At 31.5% G+C, this 20,959-nt stretch overlaps 3 protein-coding genes across 8 annotated transcripts in view; 2 read left to right on the top strand and 1 right to left on the bottom strand.

Moving 5' to 3' along the window:
- Positions 1 to 444: 444 nt before the first annotated feature.
- On the bottom strand, positions 445 to 12,212 carry emei (transmembrane protein 161-like emei). 2 transcript variants are annotated; one of them, XM_076396829.1, is made up of 10 exons: positions 12,080 to 12,212; positions 2,555 to 2,667; positions 2,122 to 2,493; positions 1,990 to 2,069; positions 1,699 to 1,914; positions 1,523 to 1,639; positions 1,329 to 1,469; positions 1,097 to 1,271; positions 800 to 1,042; positions 445 to 727 (listed from the first exon to the last, which is right to left on the bottom strand). In XM_076396829.1, the coding sequence occupies exons 2-10, from the start codon at positions 2,555 to 2,557 to the stop codon at positions 608 to 610; spliced, it is 1,467 nt and encodes a 488-aa protein (XP_076252944.1). In that variant the 5' UTR covers positions 2,558 to 2,667; positions 12,080 to 12,212; the 3' UTR covers positions 445 to 607. The 2 variants fall into 2 exon arrangements, with proteins under 2 accessions (XP_076252944.1, XP_076252942.1); XM_076396827.1 differs by lacking the exon at positions 12,080 to 12,212 and adding an exon at positions 3,021 to 3,141.
- On the top strand, positions 3,227 to 5,477 carry LOC143191603 (methylthioribose-1-phosphate isomerase). Its single transcript, XM_076396851.1, has 6 exons — positions 3,227 to 3,520; positions 3,579 to 3,814; positions 3,946 to 4,154; positions 4,258 to 4,421; positions 4,484 to 4,685; positions 5,044 to 5,477. Exons 1-6 carry the CDS (start codon positions 3,383 to 3,385, stop codon positions 5,169 to 5,171), a joined length of 1,077 nt encoding a protein of 358 aa, XP_076252966.1. The 5' UTR covers positions 3,227 to 3,382; the 3' UTR covers positions 5,172 to 5,477.
- The window catches only part of tmod (tropomodulin), a 202,799-nt gene continuing 193,032 nt past the window's right edge, over positions 11,193 to 20,959 (top strand). For all 5 annotated transcript variants that reach the window (XR_013004564.1, XR_013004563.1, XM_076396837.1 and 2 more), the window contains exon 1: positions 11,193 to 11,576. Coding sequence is in view for 3 of the 5 variants with exons in the window: in XM_076396837.1 (XP_076252952.1) it covers positions 11,475 to 11,576 (102 nt within the window). In the remaining 2 variants the exon portion in view is untranslated. The remainder of the gene's footprint in view (positions 11,577 to 20,959) is intronic.

Below are 20,959 nucleotides of genomic sequence, written 5' to 3'. Positions count from 1 at the left end.
GGAGATTTAAATTGACCAATCAGATTACTTGAATGGCTATTTTACCCCATCTAGATGTTGGACAAAGCAAAACTTTTCTCCAGAGTCCCCTATTGAGTTGTCTCTCTATTACTCTACGTTAACAATGGAAGCATTGAAGGGGCAACAAAAGCATTAAAGTGTTGCAGGACTGCTGATATTGAAGACTATAATTTATATAGAAAATATATAATATAGTGAAGTTCTCTATTATTTATGTTTATGATGAAAAACCCATTTTAAATGTTGAAAATTGTAATTTAAATGCAATTATAAAAGCTGCAAAAAATAATCTTTATACCTTCTCTACTCGAAATTTTCTACCTTCGATCGAAATCGGAAAAATATTGAAATTCCCGATAAGTTTTTTCGATTGTATAGCCAGTTAACCAAACAGTAAAAAGACACACAAAGAACAACAACAAATGGTTTATAAAATATTTATTCGTACTAAAGTTATAACTGCGAAATATTTTTCGTTATTCATAACAATAAAACAGGGTAACTACTCGAACATTCCACAATTACTTAACGATTACATGCCGCGAAATAATTCTCAAAACTATATAATACTTCGTACATTAAAATTTCACTTAGTTGAGAAATAGGATTGATAGATTAAGCCTACCGATGTTGTAGCGAAATACGTGAAACAGGACCACCACGTGGCAAAACCGAAAACGCCTCGGAATACCTTTACGCCAAAAATCTAAAAATATATTTTAGACTTTATTTAATATCATCCCACAGCATAAATTAAAATATTTCATTCCTGACCTACCGATTTCAAACTATCTAACGTCAAGTACAAATCTTCAGTTGGATCTTGGCCAGTCATGGATTCCTTAACTGTCACATTTAACTCATCATTAACAGAAGTTCCATTACTGGCGTCACTACGAATTAACCAAAACCATTGATATTCGCCCAGCGTTTTGTACATCAACGTAAGGTAAAGACACAAAATTAAAGGAGCTAAATACTGCAATGTCACAACACAAAGATAATAAAACACAGCTGCTATCTGAAATATTGCAAGTATAATAAGTAGTACGAATTAATAAATCATTTTACCAACCTTTTTCTGAAACTCAATATTTGTAATCCTTCCAGCTTCTTTCTTTTGTTCTTCTGTTCGATGATATGCCATATCCAAGTAGGCTTGTAAGTACCACGGCATTAAACATATCTTAATAATGATGGTGGAAATGACAATAAGCAGTCTTAATATTTCAAAGGTTCCTTCAGTTAAACTATAAAAAAAATCAACTGGGATAATTAAATAGCTTATTTTTCTATAATCAACTTACAGAGGAGTGTTTCTTCCAGAAAATATCCTGACAGTTAAATAGTCTTTTGCAATAGGTTTGATCCATAATATTACAAGGATAAAAGGCAAGGCAAAGCTGATATTAAGTAGCATCTGCTTAAGTTTGCTTTCTCTGAAATATCTGATATCCAGAAAATTAATTTTATGAATGTTTTTGTGCCTTTGTGAACTAACCTGAGTAAATCCCAGTGCATTTTCGCTATTCTCATTCCGGGAAAGGTCAGAACAGCTCCTAGGATGGCACACCAAACAGCTATACAAAATTTAATAAATATCTTTGAAGCTGGACCACTACCGTTAAATACCACCATTAATTTATAATCAATCATTTTAGGCAATTTAAAACTTACGATGAGTTTAAGCCTTGTTTGCTTAAAAACTGTGAAGCACTTTGGTTAAAAGATGTATATGCTGTTTCTAATCCTAACTCTAAAGTGTTCTCATCGACAATAAGTACAATCATTGCAATTAACAGGTACATAAAACCCATTACAATGCAAGTTGATCTCTCACCCACAGATTCTTCCCCTTTAAAATACTGAACGGTGAGAGATAAGAGAAATTTCCTGAACATTTTTTGTTAAGGAAAAAATATTATCAATGAATTCAATAATTTTTGAGTTGGAATTATGAAAGGATACAGTGCAAATAATATTACTAAAAAGCACCAAACCATACTTAAGTTCACTTCATCTTTAATCGGAAACCATATTTGATAAACCTAAAACTGCTCTATGTACACAAAAATCTAAATCAAACTTCTTATAAATTACCTCAGTTAAGAAATATACCATTGAGGTATAAAGTGAAAAATCCACAAGCCACTGATATTCATTATAGAACTTTAAAAGTACAACATCTAGGTGGCTTATTTTCGCAGTTTCCAATTGTACATCAAGGGATCTATCGATATGAAATGTATCTGGGACATTTTTACCATTTTGGGAATTTTTGTTTCCCTTCTTTGCTTTGCTTCGATCTTTTGGTATGTTAGCTAATTGTCGTAACTCATCATTTGTAGGATAAAGGTACCTAATTAAACCTGTTGAGCACAGAAACCATTTTGCAAGAGAAAAATGTGGTCCCAACTTCTGTATAACACTTATCATTATAAGTGTAATAACTAGTTGTGCCCCTAGCAATGCCTGAATGAAAAGTTATTTCATTAATCAAACAATTTAATGTTATAATTGATAATATACATACCATATTATATGTAGAATCTCTATTTTATTATCAAATATATTTATAAAATATACATGCTTTCTGTTTTATTTATAGAAAATTTTGAGTCTCAAGCATATTACATCCACCTTAACCTGGATAATTTCAGGAAATGTGTAATTTTATTAATAGTTATAATTATGTTATTATCTTTTTCAGTGATCTTTTTGAATTTTTTCGAGTTTCAGTACGATACTATGTTCTAAATGAACTCAAAATAGATTGTTCAGTTTCTAGTAGCTATAATTATATTTAGACATAATAGATTTGGGGATCCAAATCATATATGTGAGGTAAATTAAAAAAATTGCAACATGTAATTTTAAAAGAACTTGATGTCTTTTTCAAGTTAGGTTATTAGATTTTTGAGTAAAGATAAATATGATCATATTTGCCTACAGATTATTATTTTATATTTATCCAAACTTATTATTAGAATAAAGGATACACTTTGGGAACCATTGTAACAATTAATAATGATAAAAATATATGCTCTTGCTTCACTTAAAAGCACCTTTTAAATAAAATAAATACATTGAGAAAACTTGAAAGCCAATTTCATTTTATGGCTTTGTTATTTTTCTTACAAATATATATATTATCATTTTTATATGACATAAATGTCAGTATTCAAATTTGACAGACTTTTTTTACTATTCAAAACCGGCACGGAAGAATTGATAACATCCCTTGAATTGTGATTACGCAAACGTGATATTCTTGAGGATAATGTTGCTGTGATAAAATACTTACAAATAAGTCAGACAGTGTCTTAAATTTTTAGTGCGTTGACCTGTTAAGTCGTTTGAAATGTCGTTAAGAGCTATCATTTATAACCAAGAAACGAATAATTTAGAAATTTTAGACCAGTTACTATTGCCAGCTGCTACGAAGTATTTGAAATTAAGAGGAGTGGAAGATGGATGGAAAGCCATTAACAAGATGCAGGTGCGTACAATATATTTTTCACTATTACTATATTATTTCCAATTGTATTAACTATTAGGTTAGAGGCGCTCCAGCTATAGCTATTGTGGGATGTTTAAGTTTAGCAGTTGAAATGCAAAATGAGAAATTTGAATCAAAGAAACAGTTAAGGCAAGACATCGAAGGAAAGTTGAATTATTTAGTGTCATCTCGACCTACTGCAGTTAACATGAAAACTGCAGCAGAAGAACTTATTGATTTAGCAAATCAATTGAGTAAAGATGAGAACATAACTTTAGATGGTATGAAATCGAAGTATGTATGATGTTTTTCTGCTTATAAATTCACCTTCATTTTGTGGTTTGCATTATGTACAAACTATTGACATAACAATTATTTTTTACTTTTTTTTTGGTTCATTTATAATAAAAGTCACCAAATTTTAGGTTCCTATCTACAATATTACAAATGTTAGAAAAGGATATTGCTGACAATACAGCAATAGGTGATAATGGTGCCAAAGAAATTCTGTCTAGAGTGTCTGGTGATAGCCAAGTGCGTGTAATAACTCATTGTAACACAGGATCATTAGCTACTGCTGGGTATGGAACGGCGTTAGGAGTCATCAGAAGTCTACAGGCAATGAAACGACTAGGTAATATTAATGTTCTCTATATAAAGAATGTCTTAGATTTTGTGTCTTTTTTTTATATTTACTAGATGCATTTAATGTTAACAACATGATTTTATTTTGTCAGAACATGTTTATTGCACTGAAACTAGACCATATAACCAAGGCGCCAGACTTACAGCATACGAATTAGTTCATGAAAAGATTCCGGCAACTTTGATTTGTGACAATATGGTGGCGGCATTAATGAAGAGTAGGAATATTTCAGCGGTGGTTGTTGGGGCAGATAGGGTACGTTTATAGATAAAAATAAAATTAACTTGTCATTACAAGATTTCTTTACGTTTGTTTAGGTAGCCGCCAATGGAGATACCGCCAATAAAATTGGAACTTATCAAATAGCTGTTGTGGCGAAATATCATGGTGTGCCATTTTATGTGGCCGCTCCGTTCACCTCGATCGATTCCAAGATTTCAAGTGGTGAACACATTGTAATAGAGGAGCGACCAGATAGAGAAATGACTCATGTGGGTGAACATAGAATAGCTGCTAAAGGTGGGTGAAGATTTGTTTTTTAAAATGTTTAACTAATATTTGATTATTTTGTTCATACTCTTTATATACTTATTGGTTTAACGTAGAATGCGATCTATTTTATGGATCTCAGTTGCCTTGACCTTATTTGATTCTTCTTTTTTTTGTGTGCTTCAAAATTGCCTGTCAGTAGGCCTGTGAAAGAAACTTGACATAATGCGAGTACATTTTAATTTGTTTAGTTTTCAAAAGTTATTCAGTTTTCTGCTTTGTCTGAAAGAAAGGTACAGCTGTAAGGCATCAAATGCTTGTAAATGTCTATGCTGACAATACTCCAACTGGTGATTATTGTAGGTAACTTGTATATTTTCTCTTTAAGGTATCCAATGCTGGAATCCCGCTTTTGACGTGACACCCGCATCATTAATTGCCGGCATTATAACCGAAAGGGGAGTATTTCGACCGGACCAACTCAAAGACGCTTTAGCTACTCAACAGAATATATGAACTATTTAACGAGAACTTACAGATAATAACGATACAGATAAAATAACTATTTTTCGACGATTTTTACTGATTTTATATAAGGTGGCAATGGCACTGTACTACTGATATATTTTATAAATAGACCTGTTACTTGTTTGTTATTAATAGTTTTCTTTTTAATAGATTTTTCTTCATCTGTATTCTGTTTGCTAGACAAAATGTTAATTCTAATGATGGCTAATATGTAGACCGGCTATCACATGTATTTCCGCCATTCCTTGAACTAATTAATATTATTTATACAATATAAAATGTTATGTAGATCTATCCGTTATTTTATTTCATTGCCAATTCCTGGACCATCTTTAAAACATACATTTTTGGAATGGATAATTGCTATGATTTCAATGATATCGATTTGTTGGTAACTTTGGTTTTCTGTTATGAATAGTCAGTTGTAGCAAATAACATTTGCTAATTGAATTGCTTGAGCTTCAAACACATTGTTGTATTGGTGACTAGTTTTCTTTAACAAATGGATTATTAGGTCAGGGGTGGTATTACTTATGTATTTATTTCGATATTTACTTAAATATATACAAACATCAAATGTGTAGGTTGTAATGAGACATAAAGATGTGACTGAGCATTATGATGGAAAACGAGGGTGGTCCATCGATATCATTACCTAATTGGTTTTCATTTTTGATTTGTCCGTTTTTTCTAATGATGGTAAAAATGATCATTTTGGTCAGGGGAGGCCTTGCTAATAATGATTTATTTTAATAGAATCTGAAGATTGTTCAGGAAAATTAATAAGTAAACTATTATACTGAAGTAAAAAAGATTCAGTTACACATTACTTATATGAAATGTATTCATGTATGTAAATTAATACATGTATTTTTATCATTTGTTTAACTAAGTAAATGGGGTGGCATTATCATTTATTTATTTTGATGTATACCTAAAGACATACAACATCAAATGTGATGGTTGTAAAGAGACATAAAGATGTGACTGAGCATTATGATGGAAAACGAGGGTGGTCCATCGATATCATTACCTAATTGGTTTTCATTCTTGATTTGTCTGTTTTTTCTAATGATGGTAAAAATGATCATTTTGGTCAGGGGAGGCCTTGCTAATAATGATTTATTTTAATAGAATCTGAAGATTGTTCAGGAAAATTAATAAGTAAGCTATTATGCTCAAGTAAAAAAGATTTAGTTACACATTAATTATATGAAATGTATTCATGTATGTAAATTAATACATGTATTTTTATCATTTGTTTAACTAACTAAATGGGGTGGCATTGATCATTTATTTATTTTGATGTATACCTAAAGACATACGACATCAAATGTGATGGTTGTAAAGTGACATAAAGATGTGACTGAGCATTATGATGGGAAACGAGGGTGGTCCATTGATGTGATCCATGATTACCTAATTGGTTTTCATTTTTGATTTGTCTATTTTTTCTAATGATGGTAAAAATGATCATTTTGGTCAGGGAAGGCCTTGTTAATAATGATTTATTTTAATAGAATCTGAAGATTGTTCAGGAAAATTAATAAGTAAACTATTATTCTGAAGTAAAAAAAGATTTAGTTACACATTACTTATACGAAATGTATTCATGTATGTAAATTAATACATGTATTTTTATCATTTGTTTAACTAACTAAATGGGGTGGTATTGATCACTTATTTATTTTGATGTATACTTAAAGACATACGACATCAAATGTGATGGTTGTAAAGTGACATAAAGATGTGACTGAGCATTATGATGGAAAACGAGGGTGGTCCATCGATATCATTTACATAATTGGTTTTCATTCTTGATTTGTCTGGTTTTTCTAATGATGGTAAAAATGATCATTTTGGTCAGGGGAGGCCTTGCTAATAATGATTTATTTTAATAGAATCTGAAGATTGTTCAGGAAAATTAATAAGTAAACAATTATGCTGAAGTAAAAAAAGATTTAGTTACACATTACTTATATGAAATGTAATCATGTATGTAAATTAATACATGTATTTTTATCATTTGTTTAACTAACTAAATTGGGTGGCATTGATCATTTATTTATTTTGATGTATACCTAAAGACATACGACATCAAATGTGATGGTTGTAAAGTGACATAAAGATGTGACTGAGCATTATGATGGGAAACGAGGGTGGTCCATTGATGTGATCCATGATTACCTAATTGGTTTTCATTTTTGATTTGTCTATTTTTTCTAATGATGGTAAAAATGATCATTTTGGTCAGGGAAGGCCTTGTTAATAATGATTTATTTTAATAGAATCTGAAGATTGTTCAGGAAAATTAATAAGTAAACTATTATTCTGAAGTAAAAAAGATTTAGTTACACATTACTTATATGAAATGTATTCATGTATGTAAATTAATACATGTATTTTTATCATTTGTTTAACTAACTAAATGGGGTGGTATTGATCACTTATTTATTTTGATGTATACTTAAAGACATACGACATCAAATGTGATGGTTGTAAAGTGACATAAAGATGTGACTGAGCATTATGATGGGAAACGAGGGTGGTCCATCGATATCATTACCTAATTGGTTTTCATTTTTGATTTGTCTGTTTTTTCTAATAATGGTAAAAATGATCATTTTGGTAAGGGGAGGCCTTGTTAATAATGATTTATTTTAATAGAATCTGAAGATTGTTCAGGAAAATTAATAAGTAAACTATTATGCTGAAGTAAAATAAGATTTGTGTGGCACACAGCATCGTCTTAATGGTACCATATGTTGTCAACGTTCCTATCCTTGGATATGGATCAATTTTTTATACATATTTTAAAGTCTCTTTTTTACCAACGAGGGTTTTATTTGGACTGGATCTATTCTTTAACGTGGGCCCCGAACCAAGGTCCTCGGCATTAAGCCTACCGATTGGTTAGACCATCCCAGAAGACTACGCAGCTTGGTTACTAGCGTGACTGGGATGATTATTTCTTATTGGGTTTTCCACTATTACCTATAAAGACATTTACAATTACCAACATAAAGTACACCCATGCTCCAGCAGGATTCGAACGCGCAACTATCGCAACAGTAGGAGAACCGTTCTGTCGCCTTAACTGCACCACCAAGCAGGCTGGATCAAGTTTTGATTAAAAACGCATTTAGTAGAAAAATCATTCTTCTAGTATATTAGATGATTGCGTGTATTTTAATAAACGATATTTTTTGGTGAAAATGTGAAGTACCAATATAAGCAACCTAACCTGATTACTATTATTGAATTATTCAGCGTATATAAACGTAAATCAGGTTAAAAGGGGAAATATTGGAAACAAAAACAGACCCTTTGATTCTCTTTGATTTTAGGTCAAGTTGAGAGTATCTTCTAACTATCCAGTACCATAGGTTGACATTGGGTCTAATCTGCTCTGCTTTATTACTTGAATGGGTTGTTATGACCCCATCTGGATGTTAGACTTAACGAAACTTTTCTCCAGAGACACCTATTGGGTTTTCTCTCTATCTGTCTATTACTCTATGGACAACACTGAATTAGGACTCACTCCAGATGAGCAACTCGGGTTCCGCGCCAAACACTCAGCCATTCAGGCTCATGGGCTGGCCGCAAAAATCAACTGTGCTAGAAAGACTTGGAGCGGTCTTCTTGGACCTAACCAAAGTCTTTGACAAGATTTGACACGAAGGCTTAGTGGCGAAATGCATTCGATTAGGTCTACCCGATCACCTAACCGCTCTTATCAAATCATTTCTGTCAGGACGATCGTCCCAGGTGAAGATTAAATATATTCTCTCTAGCCGGAAAACCATCGAGGTCCACAAGGTCCCCCCTGGCACCCGCTTTATTTAATCTTTTTCTTTTAAATATCCTTAGGAGACCACTAAGTTGAGGTAGATTTTTTTACTTTGCTTTTTACTGTTTACTTTGCTTCTTCAAGAGTAGCACCGCACATCCAAATCAGACTCCAAAGACAACTCGATGAGATGGTCCAGTAGTTACATCTCTGGAGGTTGCAAGTCAACCCACAGAAAACCCAGGCCATCTTCTTCCATAAGAAGCGTTTTGCACCAAGCATTTCGCGTCTTAAAATCGAGAACCCCGAAATTCCATGGTCAGAAGAAGCCACCTATCTGGGTCTTGTCTTCGATTGCAAGTTTAGGTGGAACTCCCAGATTCAAAGGTCCCTCCAGAAAGGTCAAGGTATTGTCAATCTGCTGTTCCTGCTCATCAGCCGGGTCAGCGGGCTTCCTCTCTCAACAAAATCTCTCCTGTACAAGATGCTGGTTAGATCAGTCGTTCTATACGGCTCCATTGTCTATCTCAAATACATCTCACCTAGCCAGGTTGAACGTCCTCAAGTTTTTCAGAACAAATTTTTCAGTAGAATAATCTAGAGAAATGTAGAATAATCAGAGAAGGGACGTCCCGCAAGTTCAAATTGTCTCGACCTTCTCTGGCGAGCGATTAACTCAGGTACCGCGAGCTGCATGGTGTGATAACAACGCCATGTCCTTGCATGGCCCTTGTGACTCTTAACGGTGTTACCGGTTACGGATATCTCCTTACTAACAATAAGAAGTAGCAGTTACGGTCATAGGATCAACTGATGATGGGGTGGGGTGGGTAAATGGTAATATATTTTTTAGTTGGCCCATTTTGAGTGAGCTTTTGTTACTGTGAAAAAAATTGATAAAAAGGAATTTCGTGTAGATTAAAGATAAAAGATTGCTTTTTGAAGGGAAAAATACAGTTGAAGTAAAAACTTGGCTTGATGCCGAGTTTCCGGACACTGCCCCAGAAAAATGAACCATCAAGGATTGGTATGCCAAGATTGGTAAGGTAAGTTTAGACGTGGTGAAATGAGCACCGAAGACGGTGAAGAACCGAGTGGATGCCCAAAACAGGTTGTTACCGACGAAAACATTAAAAAAATCCACAAAATGATTTTGAACCACCGTAAATTGAAACTGAATGAAATAGCAGACACTGTAAAGGTATCAACTGAACGTGTACATCATATCATTCACGAATATTTGGCTATGAGAAAGCTCTGTGCAAAGAAGGTGCCGCGCGAACTCACTTTTGACCGAAAACAACGACGAGTTGATGATTCGGAGCAGTGTTTAAAGATTATCAAGCGTAATAAACCCGAGATTTTGCGTCGATATGTGACAATGGATGAAACATGGCTCCATCATTTCACTCCGAAGTCCAATCGACAGTCACCCGAGTGGACTGCATGCGATGATCCGCTCCAAAGCGTGGGAAAACGCAACAGTCGGTTGGCAAGGTTATGGCGTCTGTATTTTGGGATGCGCATGGAATAATTTTCATTGACTACCTTGAAAAAGGAAGGACCATCAACAGCGACTATTATATCGCGTTATTGGACCGTTTGAAGGACGAAATCGCTGAAAAACAGTCGCATTTGAAGAAAAAGAAAGTGCCGCGTCACCAAGACGATGCACCGTGTCACAAGTCATTGAAAACGATGGCAAAAATCCATGAATTGGGCTTCGAATTGCTTCCTCATCCGTCGTATTCTCCAGATCTGGATCTGGCTCCCAGCGACTATTTCCTGTTCTCAGATCTCGAAAGAATGCTCGCTGGGAAGAATGTTCGTCGAATGAAGAGGTGATCGCCGAAACTGAGGCCTATTTTGAAGCAAAAGACAAATCGTACTACAAAAATGGTTTCGACAAGTTGGAGGGTCGCTATAATCAGTGTATCACCCTTGAAGGGAATTATGTTGAAACAAAAAAAATTTAAATTGACCTGTTAGTAATAGCATATTAATAAATAAAAAAATATATATTCTCAGAATTATTAAAAGTATAGAATTATTTCATGAAAAGAACAATTTAGAGATCGTTTCCGTAAAATTACTTAATAACAACGTAATTACTTAACATTTACTGAACGCCGTCCTACTAACGCATCCCACTGATCGCGAAACATCCTGGAAGCGTCCGAAATCGATGGGAATTTTGCAATTCCAGATCGAAAAGTAAACGAACATAGGACGTGAGTTAGCTCGGGCAAGACAATACGGCAATAATACGTACGTACACACCCATGCCCGCCGAGAGAAAAGCCTCTGGACTATTAAAAACCGTACAACAAACTTCCGCTCGGACAAACTCTCTCGGCGGCAAAAGAGAATTAAATTTAGAAAAGCGCCCGTCAGTCTTTGCCAAGAGAGCGTCCTGTTCAGATCGAAATAACCAGTGACGCAGTCGGTGTCCATTAAAGCGTGCGTGGCCCTCCGTAGCGGATCAGTAACAAAAAAAAATGTCCGACAATGGCGAGGAGAGCCTGGTGGAGACGGTCGAGGAGAGTTACGAGACGGAGGTCCGGCGAAAGATCGTCAAGACCAAGATGAAGATCCAAGAAGTAAGTGCGGACTTGTTTTTATGTAACACCCAGTGTCACCACACACCGTGCAACCATCCACCCCGGAGACCCGTCACATTGAACACGTGCTATTTAAGCTGGACCAATCGCGAGGCGCCTCTGTCTCGAACATGTAACTGTCGATATGATGTGTTGTCGGTTTTTTTTTAGGTTTCAGCTAGACACTTTCAAACAAGATCCGGATAAAAAGATTTTTATTTTCGAGATGAATAAAACTGAACAGAACATTTTCGAGAAATAACATATGACGCCGATAATTTTACAAAACAAAGTTAAAAATAGACTAATAGCTAAATGCCGAACAATCGCGTCAAATTTTTACGTGTCGAAATGAATACAATCCGTTTATATGTCGGATTAAAAGGATTTTTATAATTATCGCAACTGTATATCTTCAAAAAACACGGTAATATTACCGAAACCGCATTGTGTAAACAAATACTATGTATTATAATTGTATAAAAATAATCAAAACAACAAACCTTAAATAACAAAAGTAACATGACCTATGTCATAATTTTTAATGCAAACAGGTCCAAAAATGTTTTTAGAATTTGTACAATCGGGAATATTCACTAATTGTACACATTTCGTATATATTATTTTGACACTGACATAGACACTATTAATTTAAGGTTAGACATTATTGACAGAACATAAATAAATAAATTAGTAATGTTACCGAACAAAGCTATAATTTAGGCAACTTAATAAACAACAAATATCAAATCAAAAGTAAAAGGGACTAAAAATTACATAGGAATTTGTACAATCCATAATAATACACTAACTGTATACTTTTCCTACATATTATTTTGACACTGACATAGACACCATTAATTTAAGGTTAGATATTGTTGACAGAACATTATTAAATAAATTAGTAAAGTTCTAGACTAAAGCTATAATTTATGCAACTTAATAAACAATAAATATCAAATCAAATATAAGAGGTACATAGGAATTTGTACAATCCGTAATATTCACTAACTGTATACTTTCCTATATATTATTTTGACACTGACATAGACACCATTAATTTTATGTGAGATATTGTTGACAGAATATTATCAAATAAATTAATAATGTTCTTGTCCCAAAAATATGCAACTTAATGAACAACAAACATCAAATTGAAAATAAAAAGGACTGCAAATGACATAAATATAGTCAATATATGAAATATTAGACTTATATTTTTTACGTGTTTAAGAGATGAATTCATTTCTTTAATTAAAATTAAATTACAAGAATTTTAATACAGTCCATCCAATAAAACAGCCAATGCGTGCCATCAACACCGTCTAACGTATTGCCAAATTCAGTTTATAAAGACGTAAAATCACTGTTAAATTCCGAGCAATTTTTTTTGTTTTGATTTTACTAATTGACATTACTCTAGTTAAAAAGAGACAGAATGAAGTTTGATGCATCCGAATATATAACACATAAAATTCGACTTGTGTTCGTACTGGTCGACACCGTTGTCGTATGTCAATGTAAATATAATAAAATAATTCTAATCTACAAACTTTATTTAATTTAATTAAACTAACTTAATTAAACTATATTAATTAACTGTAATAATTAATGTTAAAATAAATTATATTTTATAACGTTATTTTTGTTTCATTATTTTATTTACAGTAGTGTTTTGTTGTCAGAATCAAAATAAACGAAAACTTAAATTTGGTGCGACAACGCTGCATCATAAATTTTGATGACGGATATTGGCTGTTTTATTGGAAGATCTATAATTTTTGTTTTGTATTGCATTGTCTTGTCATATATAGATATAATTATAGAAATAACTCTTTGACTAGACAATACGTTTTAGAGTGCCAAGTACGAAAAAATGTGAAAATATACTAAAGTTAGAACAGTTATTGTTAATTTAAAAATTGTATCATAGTTATAAAGTAATATTTGACATAAGATTGATTCTATTAAATTAATAATGTATATGTATTCTAAAACAACGTTAACAAGCATAGAAACAATAGTATAAGTAATATTTAAAATAAATATAATTTGAGGTTATGTTTTAGGCTATTCGTCAAAATTATTTTTTTATCTAAGAGCGTATTGACAATATAACAAGACATTATTAGAAAATTAGGGGGATAAATTATTAACTGAGTGAGTAATATTTCTATGTAAAAAAATACAATCGACAAATTAATATTTATTTATGTGTTAATAATTATAATTTAGGGTTATTTACCTAAATAAACTCATAGGTTTTTGTTTGTCAGAATACATCAAAATTGACAATTATTTATAGGTTGTTTTGACATATAGGCATATTAACATTAATATAGTCAACACTACAAGAAAATGCACTATATTTTTTTAGGTTAAATTTAACGTAGTAAGTTAAATATTGTTAACAATAAAGTTTAATAATCTAAAGGAATATAATCGACAATGTAATTGCCCAAGAATAAATGGAAATAAAAACAAGACAATGTGGGCTTGTTAACAGATGACAGAACAGACCATCCGACAAAACGGATTTAAAAATAGACTAACCGTTAAAGGCTGAACAGTCGCGTCAATTTTTTTTGTATTAAAATTGGTTCAATTCATTCCCTCTTGTTATCACTTTTGTATTTTTATAGTAATGTTAAAAAACTGCATCACATAGTGTAGTCCAAGCCTACTAGGCAAACTACCATATAATAGCACAATATTAAAGAAAAATTATTTAAATCAAGAAAATTTAATATACTTTGAGGTTATGTTTACATATCGAAATAGTATTTTTTAAGAAATGTCATAAATAATATTATCTTTCATCAGAAATTAAATTTAATTAAATATTTTTATCATATTATCATATTAACTATTTTTTCCCCTATTAGTATATTTATATAATTATTTATATGTTTATTTAGTATATTAACTATATTTATATTAACCCGAACGTTGTTAAAAGAAATTATGATACCTTTAAATAAGGTTAGTTTTAATATTAATTATTTTATATTATTAAAAACTGTGCAACAGGCAACTTGATAAAGAATAATAATCAGCGGGAGTAAATATGCTAGGTACGTTAACTCAGAAAATAACAGAGCATCATACAAAACAAAATAAAAATAGGTGCTGCCAAAAAGCTGATTAAGCAAAATGGATTTTTACATCAGCATGACTTATGGGTCCAAAATCAGACGGTTTATTTTAAAAGCAACAAAGTATTTCAGTTACTCAATGATTTTGCTTTAAAATCAACAGAAGGGGTTTGTTTAAGAGACACAAAGAACTAGAATTACGTATAATATTTTGCATAACGTATAAAATTGTTAACATAGACTAAGTTTTATATCAAGGATGACTCCGTCAACATCCCGTTTTTTAAATTAATCGACCTGTAATTTAACAAATATCAAAATAAGATTTGATGCAATGAAATGACATAGCAAAGCGCCACTTGCGTTTTAAATGCGATAATACTTTCTGTAGAATTGATCATTTTGTGTTTAAAATTTTTAATAATTACTCTAATTACTATAACAACCTCTAGCCCGTTCAATAAAATAGTAAATTCACGTCATATAAATTTATGGTGTTAAAATGCTACAGTGTTGCCACATCCACTTTGAGCATAACTTGATTTTGGCTTTGATATTTGATAACAAAGTTCTAATGTAAACAATGTAATATATTTTGTCAATTGTAATTATTAAATCCATAAAATTTTCGTTGTAGCCAGCAAATATCATTTATATGTTTATGAGGAGATTTAAAAAAAATACATAAATAAAAAGTACATCTCATGCATATATCTGGTTCTGACTATCTAATCGCTTCGGCATTTTCAATAAGAGTGATTATAATTAATAATAAGCAGTGTTTTGAGATTTGTTAAAACAAGCAAAGTACCAAAAGGTTTGCCGGTATCATTAATTTTTTGAAGAATTTTGCAGAGGTTTGGCAACTCTGGAGAATTTTATAGGCTGAATAACTAGAATTAAAGGAGAATTAAAATATTGTCTGATTTTAATACGAATTTACAAATTGCGATAGGCAATACATTGGACATTGTGATGACGTGACTTAACTGTTATTTTGAATAGACTATATATTATTCACTAGTTACTTACTCTTAATTAATATTCTCCTTGTTTGATGGATTTAAAGTCATGGTGTAATTATTAATTACTCATAATCTAAATATTATATCTAGACTCATACTGTTATTTTAATATAAAATAATAAAATATTATCAAAAAAATTCAATTAACGATAAAGTGGCGAGTGTTATAATAAAAATTGACCATTAAGAAAAAGCAGAAAAGATTCCTTTCAAGTTCCCATGCTTGAGTAGGCGCCAAATAAATACGACATATCTAATCAGCACGTTATTTTGTCAATGACAATTGAAAAATTCTTTGCCAAGAATCAATAGGTCATCGATTTTTATCGAAATATTTTTATATTTTCCTACTATATAATAGGGATTACGTATTTTGTTGTCAGTAATCATATAATATGTTAATATATGCTTTATTTTGTTCTGCAAACGAAAACGACTTTCTACATATTGGGTTTTCAGTATTCTTATTAATACAATTTCATAGATGCATTTCGTGTATACAACCATTAGTTTTCTTAAAAACTTTCGTTTCTCTTTTTTTAATTAATGATAAGCAGTGAAATCGTATATTTATAGAGAATGAAATTGTTACTTTTTTATATGATGATCAGGCCAGAAAGAAATTATCAAATGTTTTATGGGGAGAAATTCTTGAATGAACATAATTACAATAAACATTAATTTTTTACGAGATTAATTATCAAAGATTCGTTTAAAAAGTACACGAAAGCTTTTCATTAATGAATGTTGAAAACACAATTTTGTTCCATTCATTTCTATCTAGTAGGTGTAGACAACAAAATGTCACTTGTGACAGTTATACGTCAAAACTATCAAATTTAACATTGTCCACTATTGTTAATATTGGTTATGTTCAAATTACGGGTTATAGATGTCGAATACGAATTAATCCGTAATATTTTAATTTATGTGAATAGTCTTTATTAATGCAACGTTATAGAAATACTATAAACCTCAATAGACCGAATATCGGAAGCTTGTTTCGCAATATTATCAATTACAGCTTTTCTGTCAGTGTTTATATCAGGTTGAAGCGACGTCATTAATGTTTGGAGGTATATATAAGTGACGAATAACCTTAAAATAGAACCAGAAGTAATTATATGCTGTGCAATTCCCTAGTTTTTTTTTGGAACATTGGATATTGAGTGATAAAACTGAGGAACTAGTAAAAAATGGCTCGTGCGTCCTATTAATGTTGTCCATTAGTAAATAATTAGCCCGTAAGACATTTTTTTATACAGTTAAAATAACATTATTTATAAATATTTTCTCTCCTTGGCATCGTTAAGTTATGAATGGAATTTAAACATGCCAAATTAAATTAGATAATCTACATTCCGTCTATATATGTTTTTAATTTAAATTAATGGATAGTTTTAATTGTAAATACTATGGTATAAACACTATTTTAGAACATTCAATTTGAACATTTACCTACTTGTATGTTGTGTTGCCGATAGTTAAATATAACTTAATATATTTATGCCTAATTATAACGTCAATACAAAAAATGTTAAAAAAAAGTTTTATTTAGACAGTGTTATATTAAAATGTTACTTTATCAGAATTAGATATTCTGTATATACTTATATTAGAAACATTCATTCTCAATTTGTCATTACTACTGTATGTTGTGTTGCCGATAGTAAGATCTTTCAAGTTATTCTATCTAATACTTTTTATTGCTTAACAATGTAAAACATAATAGTAGATTTAAATTAATGTATAACATAAGTATAGAACTGTTATATGTTTTAAATAATATTTTCGTCTGCATTTTAAGTATGTATACATTTTATTAAATCCATATTTCAAATACTAACGTCATTTTTGACAATGACATGAAATGCTTGATAAAAATTAGTTTAGGAATTAAAATAAAATTTATTTGATAAGTTTATACGTTAATGTTATTATGTATGCGCTATTGAGTTATTATTTGTACAATAATTGCATTTATACAGTTATTCATGAAATAAACATGAAATTAGCCGTATCAGAACGTTAAGAATACTAACGTGCTTTATAACGGCGTGGTCTGTGGAAATCTAATAAGACTAAAAAGTCAGTTACTACAAAGTAGATTTAAAAATGTCTATTAGCGGTTATCTATCACAGTATATGTTAGAAGCAGATTAATTATTAACAGATGCAGTTATGATTATAAAGTTATTTTGCTCACTAATATAATGTATGTGTAAAAATAAGAACGAAAGCTATCAGTAAGTGTAACAATGTAAGTACTGTTATAAATATTTATATAATATGGTATATAGAGGGTTGCCTAATGTTTTCAAATTATATTTTATAGTTAATCATAACCCTGATTGTGACATATGACAAAAAACAGTACGCAAGGAGGTTCAATTGAAGGGAAACAAATAAATTTGAAAAATGAATAACCCGTTTGAGTTTTATTTCCAATATTATTATTGGCTATATTTATTAATTGTTATTGAAACATCGCTGGTTGTTTTGAAAGTAGCCATATATACGTCCTGTGCACACAAATTGTTGTTTCTCTGTCGTTAGACTTACAGTTAAATGCGCCGCAATACCATCATAATATGGTGTGTTTGATTTATAAATAAGGCTTCGACTAATGAAGTGACGAGTAACTGATAAATCGCGTTTTATAATTTGGGAGTACTGGCAATAGAATATTAAACAAAACTATTTTGGAACCGAAATAGTGTCGTTATTAAGGATTATTTAAAGTTGTTTAATATACCGGTGCATTTAAAAAAATAAATATCGGTATTTGTTTATGAAATACACGTCAAACACAACAGAATTGACTAATATTTGACATCGATGGACATATGCAACTCCAACGCCATCTATAGCTTATCCAATAAAACATCCGATGCAAAAAATTAAGATTTATTAACTAATATTTTGAAGAATTTGGCAATATGGCGTACTAGTTTGGACGCATCAGACAGTATTCTGTCTCTTAATATTGACATTGACAGCCATATGTAACTCCAGCGCCATCTCTGTCATAACGATGCAAGTTAGTTAATTGCAGGGATTGTATTATTTTCTAAATAATAATAACGATAAATAACAAACATCAGTATTTTTGTACAAATATTAATTAAAATCATATACAGAAACAAATAATTAAAGATATTGTGCTATTTTTTAAAAAAGAAACATTGAGGGAGAGTTCTATGACATTGACATTGATGACATACGTAACACTTTCTAGTGGCATAGCTATTTAATTACATTTTTTTGGCATTTTGGGAATCTGTAATATGAATATTCGAAAAAATAACCTTAAATATGTAAGGAAATAAAATTTTAGCCCGTTAACTTAGTTGTATCTTACTAAATATTTGATGTTAGTTACTCTGAAAAACATTGGAGTAAGAGTTGAATGAAATATTTCAATTGAGTTTGACACTGGTGGTATATTTGATAATGTCGTCTCTAGATGGCATTCGTAAATTGATATAATATTTCATGTAACAAGATGTAATTGACATATATGAATATATTTTAAAATAATGAAAATTATGTATATACAAAGTTTTTCTTATAGTTCTGAAGATACTGCAAAATTTTAATTAAATATTCTACGTAAGTGAAATAAATGATATAACGACATAAACATTGATATCCATTGACAGATGCAGATCTATCGCCATTAATAAGTAGGAAACTGTAATATTTAAGAAATAATATTATATTTGAATGATATTTATTATGTCGTTAAATATTATTGAATGCATTGCGGTTTTTGCAATGGGAAATATTAGTTAAATAAATATTTTCTTTTATTTTTTTTATAAAAATATTGAAAAAAAAACTGAAAATAAAGTCATGGCTTTTTTTTTGAAAAAGCTACATAATGGAAAAAATTTTTAATTCAATATATATCTTGCCCATCCTTCAGGCAATGTATGGATGCCAAAAAAAAACTGTGTGTCCTTTGAACAAATCCATCGAGCCATTTTTTTACTTCTTCGAAATTGGCGAAGTGCTGCTCTACAACCGCTTGTTCTATTGAAGTGAAAAGTTGATAGTCGGACTGGGCAAGGTCTGGAGACTATGACGGGTGCGATAATATGTCCCATCCAAGTACTTTCAACGCTTCCTTGACTTTTTTTTTTTGGTTTAAGAGACGGCGCGTTATCGTGATGTAACATCATTTTACAGTGTGTTTGAACCTATTCTGGACGTTTCTCGTCCAAACTGATCATTTTTGTCGGTAGCTATGACTATTAACTGTTTTAGTGGGTTTCAACAGTTCGTAATATACCACGCCACTTTGCTCCCACGTAACACAGATAATTGTCTTGCGATCAAAATGATTTGGCCTTGATTTTTTGTGCTCAGGATTTTCAGAACAAATCCTCTTTTCATCACCCGTCACTATTCGCTGAAGAAATTATTACGAATCATTGACGATTCGGGACAGGACGGAATTAATACACCACTTATGGCCTTGGAACAAAAGAGAAACTTTATTTTGATCCCTCGTAATTTATACCCACTCGATACAGGTCCCAGCGCCCTCTACTAACTTTTCTTCCTCCTTTCTATACCGGCTCTTGTATCGAGACAAGTCATATATTTAACAGAAATTACTTCCGATCATACCTTCGAAGCAGCATTTGACAGATGATTTTTCGATGGAAATGGAAACATTTGCCTGTTAGTAAATTGATGTGGCACCATCTTCCTATCTTTTGGATATTGTTCGTAATCGCTCGCTAATCATTTCTTGGGCCACATTTAACGTTTTTGCCAATTCTTTTTGAGCTTGGCTTGGGGCTTCATCCAATAACTCTTGCAGTTTCGCTTCTTCCAACTGTTTCGGTCTATCAGAACGTTCTCTGTCTTGCACATCGAAATCACCACATTTGAATTTTCGAAACCATGCCTCACATGTTTTCAAGGTTAGAACATATTGACCGTCAGTTTCTATCGATCGATATCGATGACTTTCAGTGGCTTTTTTCTTTTGATTATATAAGAAAAGTAATAGGTGCCGCAAATGCACGTTTTCAGGCTCGAAACTTGACATATTCAAATAAATATAAGTCTTTGACTGCAAAATACCACCAATTCTTCGAAACTTGATGCCAGTAGAATAGAATGACATATGTGTTAATTCATAATATTGTATACTCAAGCTTAGCGACATTATTATACTTAGTGACATCTGTTAGAAAAGTCGGTAATGGCTTTCCGGTACAGATGGTAAATCTTAAGATTATTGAAATAT

Source organism: Rhynchophorus ferrugineus, unplaced genomic scaffold (genome assembly GCF_030347505.1).
Source record: "Rhynchophorus ferrugineus isolate W39M unplaced genomic scaffold, kcgeb_rfMv2 rfM2, whole genome shotgun sequence".
Taxonomy (NCBI): Eukaryota; Metazoa; Arthropoda; class Insecta; order Coleoptera; family Curculionidae; genus Rhynchophorus; species Rhynchophorus ferrugineus.
Note: the sequence above shows the minus strand (reverse complement) of the source record. Positions and strands in the feature narration are given on the sequence as shown.